Genomic DNA, 19,375 nt, shown 5'->3' with positions numbered 1-19,375 from the left:
AGAGAGTTAAAAAATCAAGAAAGTTCCTGGGTCGACGATACCATCACAGAACAGCTACAAAATACCTTTTACTACCTGCCTCTGCACTGGGGGGAAAACACACCAAAAACCACCAAACCAAACCAAACTCACTGCCATTGAGTCAATGCTGACTCGTAGCGACCCTTGAGGGTTTCTGAGACTGTAACTGAGAAAGCTCCGTCTTTCTCCTGAGGAGCTGCTGGTGGTTTTGAATTTTCACCCATGGACTGAAGCCCAACGCACAACCACTACACCACCAGGGCACCTTCTACACAAGGAGGCATGTAAATCAGCAAAGACCATGACTGCTTAAAATTCAACTCAGTACCATTGAGTCCATGCTAACTCAGAGTGACCCTATAGGACAGTGTATATCTGCCTCCTGTGGATTTCCAAGACTGTAATGCTTTACAGTAATAGAAAGTATTAATTTGTTAATTAATACTGTATAGCTGTGGTAGTCACCTAATCTGGTGTCAATTTAAGGACTAAGCATATAGGGGTGGAGTCTAGCTATCAATCTGGAGATAGCCAATGAGACTTCTGTGTGGGCATGGCCTTCTCCTGAGAATTCTGGGAAATCTGGTACTTCCTCCTAGGAGGTGGAAGACACTGCTCTCCCTCTCTGCCACTTCCTGGGAGACCTTGCAGAAGACAAGCCACATGGACACAGCCAGACCCCGGAAGCCTGAGAAGCCACAGAGAGACCCCTGTCAGCACTGAGATGCTTACAACGCCACTGGACCCAAAGACTTTCTACCTACTGCCTTGTGATTGTCCTCCGTTTGGCTTCATTGCACGTGTTTCGTGAGGACTTTTTAGATTGGTATAGGACATATGGGCTAACAACAGACTTATGGCCTTGGACTGGCCTGGGTTGGGATGTTTTCTTAATGTACAATTACACTTTATATAAAACTCTCTCTTATACACATATGCGTATTTATGAATTTGTTTCTCTAGTCTACCCAGACTAATACATTATGGTACCAGGAGTGGGGTGGGAGCTGGAGTGGCACCACTCACTATTACTCCTAGTGTGTGATCCACTTGCAGCAAAGTGATATGGCTAAGTGCACATGCTCGTGGAAACTGGTCGTATCATGTTCCTCATCATCCTGAAGCAGCTGGCTTCATAGAAAAATGGAATGGGCTCCTAAAGACACAATTATGCTGCCCACTAGGTGGCAACAACTTGCGGGGCTGGGTCAATGTTCTCCAGGAAGCTGTATATGCTCTAAACCAGTGGCCAATATATGGTGCTGTGTCTCCAATAGCCAGAATTCATGGGTCCAGGAACCAAGGGGTGGAAGCTGGAGTGGCACCATTCACTATTACTCCTAGTGATCCACTTGCAGCATTTTTGCTTCCTGTCCCAGCAACCCAATGTGCTTCAGGCCTGGAGGTCCTGGTCCCAAAGGAAGGAAATATCCCATCTAGAAACACAGCATGGATTCCGCTTAACTTGCAGCTGAGAATCCCCCCTGGTCACTTTGGGCTTCTCATGCCCTTGGATCAACAGGTCAGGAAGGGTGTCACTGTACTGAGTGGTGTGATTGATCCTGATTACCAAGGAGAAATTGGACTGGTGCTACATAATGGAGGTAAAGAAGAATATGTCTGGAATCCAGGAGATTCTATAGGTTGATGCTTAGTGCTACCATGCCCTGTGATTAATGTAAATGGTAAATTACAGCAACCCAATCCTGACAGGATGTCTAATGACCCAGACCCCTCAGGAATGAAGGTCTGGGTCAACCCACCAGGCAAAAAACTACAGCCAGCTGAGGTGCTTGCTGAGGGCAAAGGTAATACAGAATGGGTAGTAGAAGAAGGTAATTCTACCTATCAGTTACGACCATGTGCTCAGTTGCAAAAGCGAGGTTTGCGATTGTTATTGTATTTTCTTTATATGTGCTTATTGAATATCTTTTCTTTGTTCATGTATGATATATCAGATACAATTGGACTCAGTGTGTTTTCATTTATGTGTATAATAGATGTTTGATATTAAGTATAAGTGTGATGTCATTAATGTCTTCCATGTAGCCATAATCTATGGCTAAAGAATTGTGTACAGGTGGCAAGTTGGCAAGGGGTGAATTGTAATAGGTAAGTTTGTTGTGCCAACATGGCCAATGAACACATGTGAGATTAGTTGAAGGGCGGAGAGATAAATGGCTCGGCGAGCCTTGCCTCTCTCTCTCTTACTCTTTGATCATCGGATGAGTGTGCGGCTGCCTTGCCTGTTCTGTGCCTCCATTTGCAAGCTACCCTACCTGTGGACTGTGTCGCTGTAACTTGAGGTTCCTTCAAGACCTGCTTCGCCACACTACTGGAAGGTGAATGTCTTGAGCTGAGGACTGTCAGACCCTGTCATCTGGCTGACTGCTGCTCACCTGCTTGCTGTTTGCGGCCTGTGCATGGATAGCCTGAATTGCTGCATGGAGGACTACCTGGCGACCCTCAAGACGGGAAGGACTGCCTGTGTACTAGCTGTCTCATGGAAGTGAGTTGCACTGAGTCATTTGTACTACTTTATAGATTAGTTAACTATTTCTTATGTTATCTATCTATATATCTAAATATATACAAAATCATAGTGTGCTAGTTTTGTTTCTCTAGAGAACACAATAGCTAACAACACTTCTCACTAATGCACATAGCTCTTTAGGATTCTTGCTATCTAATTCTCACCCACCTTGTTGGTCTCTTTAATCTTTACTAAATTATTTCCATTAAATTTTATCTCATAGATTTTTCAGGCATTTTTTTTCTCTTCTTTCTTAAATCCAGAAACCCGGCCCTTCCTTCTTCATGTTCCTGAAGAGTGATTCTTTTTATTTCAACCTGTATATCAAATGTTAACTCATCAAATAGTTTTTACTTTATCCACCAATGCTTTGATCATTCCAACCTAATAATACCCTCTCAGGAAATTGATTTCTAGTTCAACTCTCTGTTGTATGTAATACATTTTATTGTATTCGTTGATTTGTCTGTCTGGACTAGACTGTGAGCCTATATGTAAGGATGAACTGTTGCTCAACAGTAGCTCATACATACAAGGAAATCGATTTATGATTAAAAGTTTCAAAAAATAATAGTTCTAATCACAATAGAAGCTGGTGTGTTTCAGGCTTTAGAAATAGAGTATTTGGTAAACATTCATAAAATATTTTTTTAAGTCCAAATTACATACTTTAAAAAAAATCCATGCCCAAGGTGAACAGTGAAAGTCAGCGTCCTCCACCTTACCCCATCAGTGAAGACATGGATTAAAAAAAAAAAAAAGGAATAAAAAATGCTAATATGGGGGAGATTGGAACTCTTATAGAAACGCTGGTGGGAGGGTAAAATGTCATGGCCACTCTGTAGAGTGGTATGGCCCTTGCTCAGAAAGCTAGATATAGAAATATCATACAATCCCAGCAATCCTATCTTGGGTCTATATCCTAGAGCAGCAGTTCTCAGCCTGGGGGTCATGATCCCTTTGGGTGTCGAACAACCCTTTCACAAAGGTCACTTGATTCATAACAGTAGCAAAAGTATAGTTATGAAGTATCAACAAAAATAATTTTATAGTTGGGGAGTCACCACAACATGAGGAACTGTATTAAGGGTCCTGGCTTTTCTGTGTGAAAGTGGTGATACAGGGGGGATGGAGGGAAGTGGGGTAGAAAGGGGAAACTGATTATAAGGACCACCTTATACCTCGCTCCCTGGGGGATGGACAAAAGAAAAGTGGGTGAAGGGAGACACTGGGCAGTATAAGATATGATAACATAATAATAATTTATAAATTATCAAGGGTTCATGAGGGAAGGGGAGGAGCAGGGAGGAAGGGAAAAAATGAGGAGCTGATCCCAAGGGCTCAAGTAGAAAGCAAATGTTTTGAGAATGATGAGGGCAACAAGTGTACAAATGTGCTTGACACAATGGATGTATGTATGAATTGTGATAAGAGTTGTACTTGCCCCTATAAAATGATGAAAAAAATAAGGGGGGTCATGGAATTAGGAATGTTGAGCACCCCTGTACCTAGAGAAATAAGGTCTGTGTTATGAATACATCCCTGTTTAGTACACATATCCACAATAGGAAAAACATAGAAACAACCTAGATGAATATCTAAATGAACTGTGTTTCATATATGCAATGGAACGGGAAACAATAATGATGACTTGCAAAACATCTCATAACTTGGATGACTCTGGGGGACATTATGCTGAATGAAATCAGTAAATCATAAAGAACAGATATTGTATGAGGCCGCTGTCATAAAGTCATGAAAAGTATACACATAGAAACATTCTTTGATGGAGAGGAGAATTACCAACTGAATAGTAGACGCATAATTCTGGTGAAGCAAAAGGGAATGCACAGTCCAGGGGAAGGCAGCACCATGTGGACAAGTCACAGGAAGACACCAAGGGGTATGCATGAATAAAAGAGAATGATGGTAAATAAATACAATGAGAGCCCCGACACCTTCGTGCTTCTGAGTTGGGCTGCCAGCCGCATGGTCAGCAGTTCAAAGTCACCACCTATTCCTCAGGAGAAAGACGGGCTTTCTATTCCTATAAAGAGTAACAATCCTAGAACTTCACAGGGGGCAGATCTATCCTAGTCTATTGGGTCACTATGAGTCAGCCTTAACTCGAGGGAAGTTTGTTTGTTTTTGGAGTTTATGATAAATACAACAACACATACACTCTTGCAACATCAGTAATAACTAACATTGATCTTTCAGTAGCAACATAGGTAAATATGTGAGCTGAATAGCTGGAGAGGTGAGGGAGGCCTGCTGGGAGCAAACAGTATAAGTGCATATGTATGGCTGTGGATATTTCTACATATGGGTAATATTGTGAGTATACTCATATATATAATAGAACAGATAGGGGTTACAGGAACTACTTTACCACTCAGACTGAACAGCTGGATCTGAAGACTTAGGACCATAATCCTAAGGAAAATTTTGGTCAACCAGAAAACATAGTTCATAAAGACAATGTTTACATTTCCATCTGGTAAATATCTTCTGGTAAATAAAGCTTCTGAGGGAGTGGCCATGTAAGAAGGAGCTACTATGGCCTTCCCACTGGGAGCAAAGGGGCATGAAGAAAACTGATGCCTCACAGATGGAATTAGCCCGAATAACTATGTTCTGTTTTGTTTTAATATCGGGCTTTATCTCTGATGTATTTTGTCATTGTGGTTAGACTTCTTTAATATTTGTTCTTCATTTTCCTATGTTCTTTAGTATATGAAACCCAGGATTGATAACTAGAATAAGGGTTTCCAGGGGTACAGTGGAGGAGATGGGAGATAAGTGGGAGCTGATATCAAGGAGTTTAAGAAGGAAGAAAATGTTTTGAACTGATTGTGATAGCAATTGTACAATACTGCTTGATGTGATTGAACTATGCAATGGTATGGTGCCTGGATTAGTCCTGATAAAATCATTTTTCAAAAAGACTAATGTCTGAGTCACAGCCTACTATAAGCTGAGATGAGAAAAAAATAGTTGGTGTCCAGCTACCACTACTAACCAACCACTCTGGTTATAACCACAATGTAAGGTCCCGGTGAGAATGGGTAACAAAATGTAGAACACAATTCAAATAAAAATACAAATGGGTGCTATAGCAAAGTATGGTGAAGAAATTTAGATAGTGCCCAGCTATCAGAAAGAATAGTGCCTGTAGTCTTAAAAGGCTTGTTTTCAAACAAGGAGCCATCTAAGTGAGACATCGACTAGTCCACTACGCCCACATGGAAAAATCACACCTTCTGTGATCCAAGGATTGTGAAGGATATCATCCAAATCCCGAAGAAGGAAGTGGTACCAGAATTTCAATTGTGAATTGCTGGTTAGCAGAAGACGGTGGATGATAGTGGAAGCTCAAAAAGCATTATCAGCATCTAGACATAGAGTAAGTCCCCAGGGATTTCCCCCTAGCCATCAGTGAGGGATGGGGGAAAGCCTGGTGATCAGAGAGTGGTAGAGAGAGGATTATAGTAGATAAAAATGCAAAATCTGACCTGAATGGTTAAAAACTGATCATTTGAGCTCCCTTTTGGCATGCTTGGAGTGTGATCTGGTTTTTAATATTTTTTGTCTTTTTTTTTTTTTACAAAACAGCTTTTCTCAGTTGTATTTTGTTATTATTGGAAGCATTCTGGACCCTCTGTGATGCATCTCTCTAGGTTGTTCAGTATATGAACCCCAGGTTGGGCAAACTATAGAGACAATGACTGGAATAAGGATTCCTGGCGAGTAGACAGGGCTGGGAGGGTGAAGAGGACAAGAAGGAAGAAGATGCTTTGTGGTAGTGATTGTGGATCAGAGGTTAATATGACAGAACTATTGAATGGGGTGTGACTGACATGTTCTAATAAAATGATCTGAAAAATAAACAAGTGAAAAAGGCCAGGCTGAACTGGCCTGAAAATACTGGAAGAAACCTCCTTCTTAAAACGACCTTCTTCCTTGAAAGTTAGGACACTTTCAGAAGTCACCTTTCAGCCACATAACAGACGGGCCTGTAAAATAAATTCAGAAGTAATGTGCTCCTTAGGACAGTCAATTATAGGGAAACCCAAAGGGCAGCCTTGGCTCAAAATGAAAGAGAGGAAGGCAGGGAGGGAGGGGAAACCAGACAAATAACAACAGGGAACACAGGAAGGAAATGGTGAGAAGGCTGACACCTTGTGGGATTGTAATCAGTGCCCAGGAATGACTTAAATCAAAATGATTGATTGGAAAACTAAATTGCTCTGTTACTTCCACTTACTTCAAAACACAATGTTTAAAGTGCGCGTGTTCTTTGGAGTGGCTTTATTTCTCCTACGAAGCACTCGTTTCCCCTTCGTGGCTTTGTGTTTTGTCACCCGTAGGGCGGAGCCAGAGCTCGAGGGCATCTAAGAACACAGCATCGCTGTGTGTACTTGACGATCAAAAGCATCACTTTCCGTTTCTGTTCCAGTCACAGGGCCTTCCTCTCTAGATTTGGATTCATGCGATTCACCTGGCTCTCCAGGTTGCTGTTCGCTGCCATTGAGTGGATTCCTAGCTCATGGTCCTTCAAACACAACAGAAAGCCCCTTAGCCGGGTCCTGTGCCATCCCTGTGGTCAGCTGCAGATCAGATGGGGGTGGGGTGGGGGCTTGTTTACGGGCTGATTTTCCAAAGTAGATCCTGATGCCCCTGCCTTTCTTCCTAATCTCCCTTAATCAGAAAGTTCAGCAGCCAAGCAACCGGCAAGCCTCCGGTGAGGGATCAGGGTAGCTCTGCCTGAAGTGTATTATCTGAGACTCAAGCCATGGTTTCCTGCACGGAAGGAAAAGATTCCACCACTGAATCAAGCAATGCCTCCTAGGGTTTCACCATCACAGACGTACTTGGTCGGCTATGACGGAGGAAGCGATTGCTTGGCCTCTGCCTGGATACAGTTCCAGAAACATCTCTTTCCCAGAAATAGGTGCTTATTCCTCCTATTCCATTTTACCACGCTCATCACGGTCAGATTCCACAGTTTCAAACCATGTAGATCGCTTTCTGGGAGGAATCTCTGATTTGAAAAAGAACATTTAAAGATGGGTCTCTATTCAGCAAGCTAACACGTTTACAGAGCATAAGTCTGAGCACTACAGAGGGCTTTGTTGTCATATGTTATTTATCTTACTTGACAGTTTTCTGTGAGCCCAACATGTGGATTCCTTGGTTGAAAGCATATATAAGTTGCTTAAAAAAAATTGTCAGATCTCACCCTTGGTCTGAGTGGCTACTACAGTGAAGAGGAAAAGAAAAGCTGAAGTGGACTTTGTTTCAGTGGCAACATACAGCTGGGTTCAAAGAAACACAAAGTAATCCCCAGCAATATTTTTCTGCTAACCATGCAAAATAGGCATTCCCACTTTAAATCGCAACTGGTGAAATTCTTTGTTAGCTTTAAATGGTCAATCTTCTCTGACTTAGACTTGGGAATTTAGTTACATGCCCAATGACCAGCTACTGCCTCCATCTCACAGAGTCAGATGCACTTCTACGTACTTCCTCTGCTATTTTCAGATCATCATTGTACTTTGTGTGATAGCTAGGTTTTCTATGCCAATATGGCTCTCATAGAAACATGTGGGCAGAGTTTAGCCTGTCAATCAGGTTGATTGGAAGGCAACCTAGATCAATGGCTGAGGCTAGCCTCCCTCTCTTTCTGTCCCTGAAGGTGCACCATACACTCGCTTTCTACTTTCACCTTCCTGCTGCCGAGCTATACTGAGACCTGAGAGCCCTGGCGATGCATCCACCACCGTTGGATCCACAAGACTTTGCCTCCCACCAGCCTGTGAACTTCCTGCATTTTGTATCATTACGTGTGGCTGCGTGAGTCTGAAGAGAGATTTATGGACTAATATTGCACTTATGGACTAGCAATGGACTTATGGACTTGATCTGAACAGGGCTGGGATGTTTGCATGATATATAATTATTTCTTAATATAAAGCTCTCTCTTACAAACATAGATGAGTGTCACTGGATTTGTTCCTTTAACACACTTTGGTTGATTTAAATTATTATTTTTTCAACCAAACAGTGTATAACCTCTAAATAAATTAAAATCTGCAAATCAAAAGAAATTCACATGAAGCCTCTCAATATTTTTGAGGAGATTGGCCAGATCTGTGGGGTCATCATGTCTGCTGTGTTGGACCACACCAAGAAGGGTCACCATGGACCATGGGCTCCCTGGAGTGCAGTTTACTGTCACATCCATTGGTACCTATGGAAAGACTATCTCTATAAGTAGAGGGAAACAATTTGTGGTATAAAACATTAACATTCTAAGCTGTTAACCAAAAGGTGGGGGCTTAGAAACCATGCAGAGGTACCTGGATGAAAGGCTTACTGATCTACTTCTCAAAAAGCAACCCTTGAAGACCCATGCCACTCAAATGTACATGGAGTTGTCCTGCGTTGGCATGGTTTGATTATAAATCACGGAGGAGGCATAGGCGGTCGTTGTCCTTGGGCAATTGCGTAGAAGCAGTATATGAAGACCTCTGAAGGTATCTGGGTGGCACAGGAGAGCTCTTACCTGAACTGTGGTTTCCTGCTAACAAGGTGGGGCTCACAGAGGACCTTCCCAGTCTACTGGTCACCACTGGTGGTCCTGGGGTCCCATCCCATTCCTGAGCTTTGCCAGGCTCTCTGGAGGTGGATGTCCCATGATGCCCTCTCTCCTTGCTGTCCAGCTTTGGTATTGGCTCCGTGCTGTGGCTTCGTACCTTCAGCTCCTCTGTAGACTCTGTGGGTAAACCAGAGTGAGATCCCATTAAGCAAACATGGGACCCTTCCACAGTTCCCTTTTCAGAATTACAGCATGCTCTCCCCAAATGTTCTCAATATAGTTTTGAAAAGTTATCCTTGTGCTTGAGATTCCAAAATGGAAATATAGCAAGGTATACAGGCCCCATAGTACATATCTTTTTGAGCCATGTTGGTTCATATCACTGGGAAATGTAGTTTACTCTTTGCAAGCAGAACAGCACGGGGGAATCTTTAGACTGCGTTAGTTATACTTCTCTTATGCTCAATCTCAAGCAAGCGTTTAATGAAGTATTGGACATGCATGCTCTGTTTGTTCTCATCTTTCCCTCACTCTCTGATGTGACGTGGATTCAGTGTGTGCACTCCACTAAACCAACTCTTGCTATGATCCTGTAGGGCTTTTTAGCTGACCAGGTTGGAAGATATTTTTCAGGCCACTTGACAAACTTGATTTCTCTTATTTAAATCTTTAATTCTCCTGATTGATGGTGTAGCCTACCTTCTTGTATTGTGTTCTATTTCTTACACCATTTATAGGCTATTTACACTTTCTTTCCACCTGGTGGCATAGTGTGTTAGCAGCTGCACTGCTAATGGCAGGATCAGCAGCTCAAACCCTCTACGAGGTGTCCTCAAACTATGGCCCGTGGGCTACATGCGGCCCACCTAGGACATTTATCTGGCCCGCTGAGTGTTTTTGCCCCATTTGTTTTTTTACTTCAAAATGATATATGTGCAGTGTGCATAGAAATTTGTTCATAGCTTTCTTTAAAAACTATAGTCCCACCCTCCAACAGGTCTGAGGGACTGAACTGGCCCCCTGTTTAAAAAGTTTGAGGACCCTCTAGCTATTCTGTAGAATAAAAATGAGGCTATCTGCTCCCATAATAATTTACAGCCTCAGAAACCCTATATGGAATAAAACCAAGCTCACTGCTATTGAGTCAATGCTGACTCACAGCGACCCCATGTGGGTTTCTGAGACTATAACTGTTTACAAGCTTAGAAAGACCAGTTTTTCTCCCTGGGAGCTACTGGTGGTTTTGCATTACCAACCAGGCGAATGGCAGCCCCCAACTTGTAACCACTACACCACCAGAAATCCCGTATAGGGTCAGCATAAGTCAGAATCAGCTAGATGGCAATGGTGAGTGGTTTCCTTGACCAAAGTTTACTGCTCTCTGATTCCATGTGACCTTAAGCATCTCTAGGCTTCAGCCAGCAGCCAACCATATGCTAAATGATTTCTCAACATTTTGTCTGAAACCTACACAACTCTCCCAAGTTCCAAGCTCATTTATGTAACCGTCTGCTGAATTAGTCCACTCGAATGCCTGATGGATAACATCAGCTCAATGCTGCAGATACTGAACTGTCAGCGGTTCTTCAAAAGGGTAGTCCTCAAACCTTGAAGCGTTGTCCCTTTCTTTATCTGTTACTTTCTAAATTCACCAGTGAGCAGATTCTGTCGATTTTACCCCTGAGTATCTTGTTCTCCCAGGTGGCCTGTTTTGTGCCACGTCCACCTCTCTGACTTTGGTTCAAGGTCTCAATAGTGGTGTTAGGTGTCATCATTATCTCTCTCGACTCTGTCTTTGTTTCTTCAAAGTGGAAGTTCAATAGCTGTTTAATGGATTTGCTTATAATGCAAACGTCATTACCATGGAGCACTGCCTAAAATCCTTCCAGAGGCCCTGCATTATCCGCAGAAGATAGTTTAAGCTACTTAAGATGACTCACAAGATTCCCTACTATCTTGTCTTTCTTCATAACCTCCTCACTCTCTGATCAATATTGTACTCCAGGAACACCAAATCGATTGTAGCTTCTTCCTCTCACTTCAGCCTTAGAACACCATTGCCGCGCTCTATCCCCATCTCCTCTCGGCACCCCTATCTCTTCTCTCTTCTTGGTTAACTGCCCTCGACCAGTTACTAGATTCAAATATTTTCTGAAACCTTCACCGTCTTTATCACCACCCCGCTTAGGGTCACTTGCATCTTAGAAGGTTTTCTGTGCCCTGCTCTGGTGCTTTCTTTATCCCTGCATGCACCAGTTCTCTTCCGAAAGGCCTCAATCCAGGAACTGTTGTTTGTTTGTTTTATTGTTGTGTCTCTCACACCTACCATATTTTCTGGAACATGAACAGCGCTCAAGAGGTCTGTAATTCGCTATTTAGCTAATTTAGTTCTTTTCTCAACTCCTTAGACATCCTGTGATGTGTATGGGAAACACAACATTGTTAAGAGGAACGAGAGACCCAAGCAAGTGTTGTAAATGTGTTGAAATGACATGGAGTTCATTATAGTTGGAGAAATCTGATTCGCTAGCAATCTCAAGTTGTAAACTTCCCCAGGTGACAAGTGTACTTCAAATGTGATCCCTTTGAAATGGACTATTGGGGCAGTTGGGTTTTATGTTAACATGCACCTGTGTGGAGGTAGGGGTGGAGCCCAGCCAATCAACCGCTCATTGTTGATGATGCTCCCTTGAGAGTGTGGCCTCGTCATAAGAGAGATCTGGGGAACTACCTCTCTCACTCGGACCCTCCCCCTCCCTGCTGGCTGGAACTCTGTGCCTGCCTCTGGGGGTGGCCACGTAGGCCGACAACCCAGGGAGGGGTCAGTGGCCTACAGATCTGTGTGACTATTTACCCACCAGCCCATGGTCTCCGTGCTTCCCATTTCACCTTCAGGAGTTAGTTATTGGCCTGTAACTACATGAGCCTGCAGAATGCTCTGGCTCGCATCAGGCCCAGGGACTAGAGTTGAACTGAGTTGGGGCAAAGGTCTTTCTAATAGGTATAGGAATGGCACTGATTTTGTATCTCTAGACAACCTAACCTAACCTAAAAGTAATAATTTGGAGAATTGGTATTTTGTTTTCTTTATACATTTTTATGTTTAAATGGCCATCAGATAGTCATAAACTTTTAGCAGTGTGATAATTCACACTGCACATCCTGCCATACAACACGTGCATCATAAACAAGCTTTGAGGTGGTGGGTTACAGCAGATGAAGAACCCTAGCACCCCTGCCCCTTAGGGCCTTGATGGGCCTAATATGACGGGGTAGCTAATTCCTCCTCCACTTAGTCCTCATCATTCTTTAAAAATATAAAGTCCAGATCATCTCAGCTTTGCCGCACATTCTAGATTTCATTTTAAGGATCTAATATTATCCTATATTTTAAAGTATTTTGAAAACTAAAAAATTCACACAAAAACACTCATTAAAAGGTAGTATTTTTTCAATACATTTTAACCATTTGTCCTCTCGGGTGTGTTGAATATTTCTGCATTCAGGAGATATCACTGCTATAGTCTCTTGCAACTCTGAGATGCTATGCAGTTGCATAAACACATGTCACAAATGACATTCCAGGAGATAACACTTGATCCAGGAGGGTTAATCCCTAACAAGCACCTCAGAACAACTTCAGGTCTGTTAGAGCATTTGTGTGTAAGCTTAAGTCTCAGTAACATTGAAATGCTGTAAAAAGTCATACATTCCAGCATAAGATTATCAGAACACATTTTGTAGCCAGCATTTGCTTTGCAGTGTCAACATGAAATAATACCAGTATCAGAAAAGGACATCATAGATATTTCCAAGCTGTTTATTGTTTCAAAATAAAATGTAGCTCTGTCTTCCGAAGGTCACAGCCTCAAAATTTTATTGGCCCATCTGTTTCACCCGGACATAGACGTGTTGGGCTCCAACAGTTCAAAACCACCAGGCGCTCTGAGGGAGAAAGACAATACTTCCTATGCCCTTAAAGATGCACTGTCTCAGAAACCCACAGGGGCAGTTCTATCCAGTCTTCTAGGCTTGCCGTGCTTTGAAATCGACTCGATGGCTGTGAGTTTTGTTTGTTGGTTTGTTTTTGTGTAGTATTGTGAACTAGGGGTTGGATGGTTCACCGTAAGATCAGCAATGAAAACCTACCTGCTTCGCTGAGGGAGGCTTAGATTGCCTGCCCCTGTAATGATTTAAAGTCCCCCAAACTCTATATAGGCCCATTATGAGCCAGAAGCACTTTGACAGCAGTGAGTTTTACAGAAAAGTCTGCAGTTAAAACTCAGTAGCAGCTCCTTAGATGAAAGATGAGGCTGTGTGATTCAATCATGATTTACAACTTGATGGAGCAGTTGTAATCTCTTCTACAGGATCATGAGTCAGAATTGACGTTCTGTCAATAAGTTTTATTAGGCTGGTTGTCTCTGTCTCTGTCTGTCTGTCTCTGTCTGTATCTATCTATCATCTATCTATCTATTTTATTGCTGCCATTAAGCATTGACAAGGTTTCTTTTTCTTTTTTTTCCCTCCTGTGTATCACAGACACAAAACCCTCTCCCATGAGAATCCAAACCAGCTCAAGCAAGAATTCTCCAACTGAATGTTAGGTCCAGTATCATGCCTGCAGATCCAGACAATATTTTTAATATGAAAGGAGGAGGATTTGTGGCAAGGTGCCTCCACCAGCATCAGCCTCTTTGTTCTCATTCAAATCACTTCCTCAGACAAACCAGGGGAGTGTCGCTTGGTCTCTAGCCTGTACCAAATGAAAGCTTGATACCCGATACAGCTTTGGAAACAAAAAAGAAGCGCCCCTTCCCCCCCCACCCTCTTTTTTCTTTTTCTTCTGTCTTTGTCTTCAAATCCCAGAGGTTAGTCGCCTGTGAATTTGGCAGGTGTATTAAGAGCAACTTGAACAAAGGGATTGAAGAATTTGTCGGCAGTCCTCCCTCGGGCCTGTGGCTGTGTGCTTGAATGCCAGCCTCCCAAATGGAAGGCAGGGTTTAAGAACTGCTGAGGAAAACACCAGCCTAAATGGGGACCATTTGATTCGAGAACAAGTTGTTGTTCTCATACATGTTCAAGGACGGCTTCCTACAGAATGTGTTTTCTAATGCAAAGAGAGATGACAAGTTGTACAGCAACCCCTGAGTAGCGACAAATGAAGAGTTGCCAGCAGGTTAAGAGTCCCGCATAGTCAGACACTATGAAACTCAACCGAACTGATTTCAACAGAGGAAGAGATTCATGTGCACAGCGTCACAGATTTCCCTATTCTGCCCCAAAGCCTCTTGAAAACAGAAATGATTTCAGGATCATCTCCATTTTGGACATGATCCTTTGGAAAGAATGCAGGGACATGTGATGTGGTATCTGAACTTTTCTTTTATCCAGAGTCACAGGTTAGTGTATTCATTCATTAAACAAACGAGTGACCGAATGAAACCAAATCCACTGCCACTGAGTCGATTCCAACGCATAGTGCCCTGCTATAGGGTCTCCCAGCCGTCAACCTTTCCTGGAACAGACAACTTCCTATCTCTGCCAAGGAACAGTTGGTTGGTTTGAACAGCCAGACTACAGTGAGCAGGCCATCCCCAGCCCACAGTGCCACGAGAGCTTATGGTACTGGTTCAAAATCTGATTCTCACATTGAAATCTGACTGTGAAGGAAAACTTGTTCTAGAAATACCTGCACTATTGCATCCCATTTGGTCTCTCAGATTGGGTCCTGTTGCAACATCTCATAGTGTGGAAATAGATAAACAAGGGATATGGAGCAACACTTCCATGGCCAGAATAGTCTCCACATTTTCTCATGTCTTGCCTTTATGATATATCCGTGTCCATGGCCATTGATGGTTACCAGGGCAGTGAATTATTTAAGATAGCTCTTATAGCCAATGTCGATAGCTAACAACAAACAACCCCTTTCCTGGGTCTGGGTAAGAAGGTGGGGGAAGATACTGATAGGATTTACCTGTAATGTGAACAGGCTTCATTGGAAAGCCATCCCGATGGGGTCAAACGAGGTTTATGAGAAGCAAGAGAAGGCAATCTCGCTATCAGCAAGAGTCAGAACTGGAGCACACTCTCTGGACCTTGAGACACCTGCACTATTGTGTTAGTCTGAGTTGACTAGAGAAACAAATTTATAGACAATCATAAGAAAGAGTTTTATAGACAAGAGCACTTGAATATTTAGGAAACATCCCAGCCCAGTCCAGATCACATCCATAAGTCTGATATTAGCCCATATGTCTGACACCAGTCTATAAAGTCCTCTTCTGAGTCACAAAACAATGACGCTGAATGCAATGCAATGACGCTGAATGCAGGAAGATCACAGGCCAGTGGATGGAAAGTCTTGTGGATCCAGTGTGGGCATAAGCATCTCATCACTAGCAGGGGTGTCCACGTGGCTCCTCTGGCTCCAGAGCTCCGGATTGGCTTCTCACCATGTGTCTTCTCAACAGAGATGACTCAAAGGGAGTCTGCCTGTATCCTGCCTCCAGTGAGCTATTTATCTCCTTAATGACTCCAAATGAGATCATCAAGTTGTGACCTGATTGACAGGCTAACCTCCACCCCTTCACTCTTAATACTCCAATTGACAACAGATTATATAACTACCACAGCTATGAACCTCTTTTATCCAGGAGATAGCTTTGACATTAGAGAAGTAGCAACAGAACCAGAGCAAGAGCATGAAACAGAGTGGCAAACTTCCCACTCAATGAAGGAAGTATAGCTGAGTGGGTTCTGGCAGGAGGCTGGCTTATAGAGTGGGATGCCTCTGGGCACTTAATTGGGCAAGCGGGACTTGCTGAAGCACAGAAGTGGAGCTGAGTGTCTCTGGGTTAAGCCTAACTGGATTGGGGTATCCCTGGACACTTCATTCAGGGAGCTGGATTGGCAGCTTGAGCTGAATGCCTTTGGGGAACTTTGGGCATCTCAAACTGGAACTTATAGCAGAGTCGTATGCACTTTGGGCATTTACTGGCAGCTCTAAAAGACCTTTGTAACATTTCCTGATCAACAACTGTACCATGAGCATTTCTCACTTGCATTATAATAGGTCAACTCCCTTAATAAACCCTTTAATTATTAACGTTGTACGTGAGTTCTGTGTAACATCAGAACGGATAGTGTAACTTAAATGAAAAAGCAGATAGTGTTGTTTGACAACTCAATTGTGAATCCACGTAAAAGAAAGTATTGGGCAACTTCAATGCTTTCTATGAGATTGTATACTGATGCAGTTGTATATGTTCAATCACCTCATATGAATGGGAAATCAGACAATGACTAAGAAAGCACAGAGAAGAAATTATGCCTTTGGATGATGGTATTGGCAAATACTGAATATACCATAGAGTGCCAGAAGGAGAAATCACTCTGTCTTGGAAGAAGTGTAACCAGAATGCTCTGTAGAAGAGAGGACGGGGTCAGACTCTATTTCATATGCTTTGGGCATTGAGTTAGTTAATTGTGCCAGCCTGGCTGATAATCACATGTGGGGCTAATTGAAAGGCGGAGGGATAAATGGGTGGTGAGCCTCGCCTTTCTAGTTCTCGGGTCTCTTGTTTTGTGATGGTTGCACCGGGTGCAGCTGCCTTAGAAGTTCCCTGCTTCAGCTTGCAAGATGGACTTCCTACAAGACATCCCGAAGGAGAAGCTACATGGACCTATCCCGATGCAGCCCTGGGTGCTGGAGCAGCCATGTGGAGACCCCTGCTAGTGCTGAGATGCTTGTTCGTTCATTGACTCAGCTTTCCTCCTGCAGTCGGCATCATTGCCTCCGTTTTGTGAGGTGGAGGACTTTGTGGACTGGTGTTGGGTTAATGGGTTAATGTTGGACTTGTGGGCTTGGGCAGCATTGGGTTGGGATGTTTTCATGATGCACATTTTCTTTACATAAAACTCTCTCTTATACGTGAGTTGCTGTGGATTTGTTTCTCCAAAGTACCCAGACTAATACAGGCATGTTATCAGGAGGGACCAATCCCTGGAGACGGGCATAGTGCTCAGCAAAGTAGAGGCTTAATGAAAAATATAAAGACCCTCCAGGAGTTGAGGTGACACCACAGCTGCAATAATGGGCTCAAATATGACAATGGTGAGGAAGGCACAGGACCAGGCAACGTTTTATTCTGTTTTACATAATGTCGCTGTGACTAGGAACCAACTCAGAAGCATCTAATGCCAACAGCAACAACAACAACACAATGCCTTTGAGTCTGTGGTGGTCCTTCTACCTTTCTGCCATGTTCTCTCCTCTCCACACCTGCCCTGGGTCATCCAAAATGGCTTCTTTTCACTCATCCAATCACTTGGAGGTATTAAGAGCCAAAACTAAACTTTTCAATGGAGACAGAATTCTGCCTCAAGACTCTAGTATATGAGCATAATGTAGATCCTGCTGGATTTCCAGCTTGTTGCTTTACCTACGAATTTCAAACATCAGATGGCCAGATTACCAGCCTGTTGTTTGACCAACGGACTTTGAACCCTTGAGCCTGCACAATCACAGGAGCCAATTCCTTAAAATCTCTCTCAGTGTGTGTGTGTGTGTGTGTGTGTATGTATGTGTGTATGTGTGTGTGTGTGTGTGTGTTTCTAGACCTAGATATTCCTGAATGGCCCAAACAAGGAAGTACTCAGTTACTCCTAATAAAACTAATTCGACAGTTCAAACCCACTGCCCACCCTGTCAGCTTCTCACTCAGATGTCCAAGGCCTGGTGGGTGATCTTCTCTCTCCACATGATCTTCCCACCCAATGCGATGAAGTCTATGCCGACTCACCAAAACTCTATGCAGGAATTCAGTTACTGTAAATCTTGATGGGAGTAGATAGTCTCATCTTCTTCCCTATAAGCAGCTACTGGCTTTGAACTATCTCTTTTGCAGTTAGCAGTTCAGTGCTTGCCTGGCAGTGCCATTGGGGATATTTATCCAAATGATCACTGCAATGAAAAGCCTAAGGAGCAATGTTCCATTTTGCAGCACACTGGGATTGCCATGATTTGGAATCAACTCACTGGCAACTGTATTATGAATGGATATAGTGTGTGTATGCACATGCGCGTGTCTTGTTGGTTCTGTTCTTCTGAAGATTCCTGACTAATACAGTGTGCTGGCATACAATATGTCCTCAGTGAAAATCAGTAGAATGAATAAATGTTTGCATGCACGACCCAGCACACTCAGCTTATCCATGATCACTCCTGCTTTTCACCCCATGTAAGCCATGACTCACAGCCTTTAATTCCACCTCACCAATCTCTTCCGACACATGGACCATGGATGAGTCAATAGCCCTTGTCGGCTAACACAACCTCGTGACTGAGGCCAACATCTGTGTTGTTCTTGTTGAAACAGTAAACATGTCTAATGGACTTGCTCATGAGAGACTAGAAAACAGAAGCAATTGGCCTAGGGGAAATATGCATATTATTTGGAAAAATGACCAGTAACTCTGTGTCATTGGGGGAACAAAAAAATTCCATTTTGCATTTGTTTGCAATATTTCAAAGATTTAATTTTCCGTATCATTTAATTGCTTCTCTGAACATCTAGATGGATCAGATGACCTAGATAAGAGGATTTATATCTGTAGTTCCTTATTGCTGCTATGCTCTAAGTGTCACTCTTTCACAAAGGGACCCTTAGCTATAAAATACAGCCTCTTCTGGTGCTGATGAAAAAGGGACTGTGACCACTGGGGCTCATGTTTCGGAGCAGCAGTTCTGTTTCCTGTGGCTCACACAAGCCTTCTGAATCGTCCCCTGAGGGTGATGCAATCAGCAGGATTCAAATCACTCCCATCCATTCTAACCACAGAACAATTGAAATAATGAACAGTGATCAAGGTAGATCCATCCATTGGGCAGGGAAGCCATCTTATCTGAAGTGCTACAGGGACTCAGTCAGAAAGTGTCTTCTCAGATGTGTGTCAGATTCAGCAAGGGCCTCTTAGAGCTTCGAGAGACCTGGGAAGATATCAAAGGCATGGACCGACTCTAAGCAAGCTGTGTGGATCTGCAACTGCTGACTCAGGTCACTTCGATATGGGGAAGTCAACTTCAAAGAGGAGGGGCTCTACTCCTGGGAACGCTTTCCTCAGTTCTGATCAGCTTTCATTGCTAGAAAGCTCTTCGCTGTGAGGTAGGCCCTTCACTTAGCAGTATAGGAGCGGTCATTGATTGCTGTTTTGGG

The 19,375-nt window shown here is 43.2% G+C and overlaps 1 protein-coding gene across 1 annotated transcript in view; it reads right to left on the bottom strand.

Annotated features, from left to right (window-relative positions):
* The window catches only part of NYAP2 (neuronal tyrosine-phosphorylated phosphoinositide-3-kinase adaptor 2), a 325,661-nt gene that overhangs the window by 79,651 nt on the left and 226,635 nt on the right, over positions 1 to 19,375 (bottom strand). The window contains exon 5 of the mRNA XM_004701652.3: positions 9,123 to 9,332. Coding sequence (XP_004701709.2) covers positions 9,123 to 9,332 — 210 coding nt within the window. The remainder of the gene's footprint in view (positions 1 to 9,122; positions 9,333 to 19,375) is intronic.

The sequence above is a fragment of the Echinops telfairi genome, unplaced genomic scaffold (genome assembly GCF_000313985.2).
Source record: "Echinops telfairi isolate 266 unplaced genomic scaffold, ASM31398v2 ScPeMD7_3;HRSCAF=10, whole genome shotgun sequence".
Classification (NCBI taxonomy): domain Eukaryota; kingdom Metazoa; phylum Chordata; class Mammalia; order Afrosoricida; family Tenrecidae; genus Echinops; species Echinops telfairi.
This window is presented reverse-complemented; position numbering and strand designations above follow the sequence as displayed.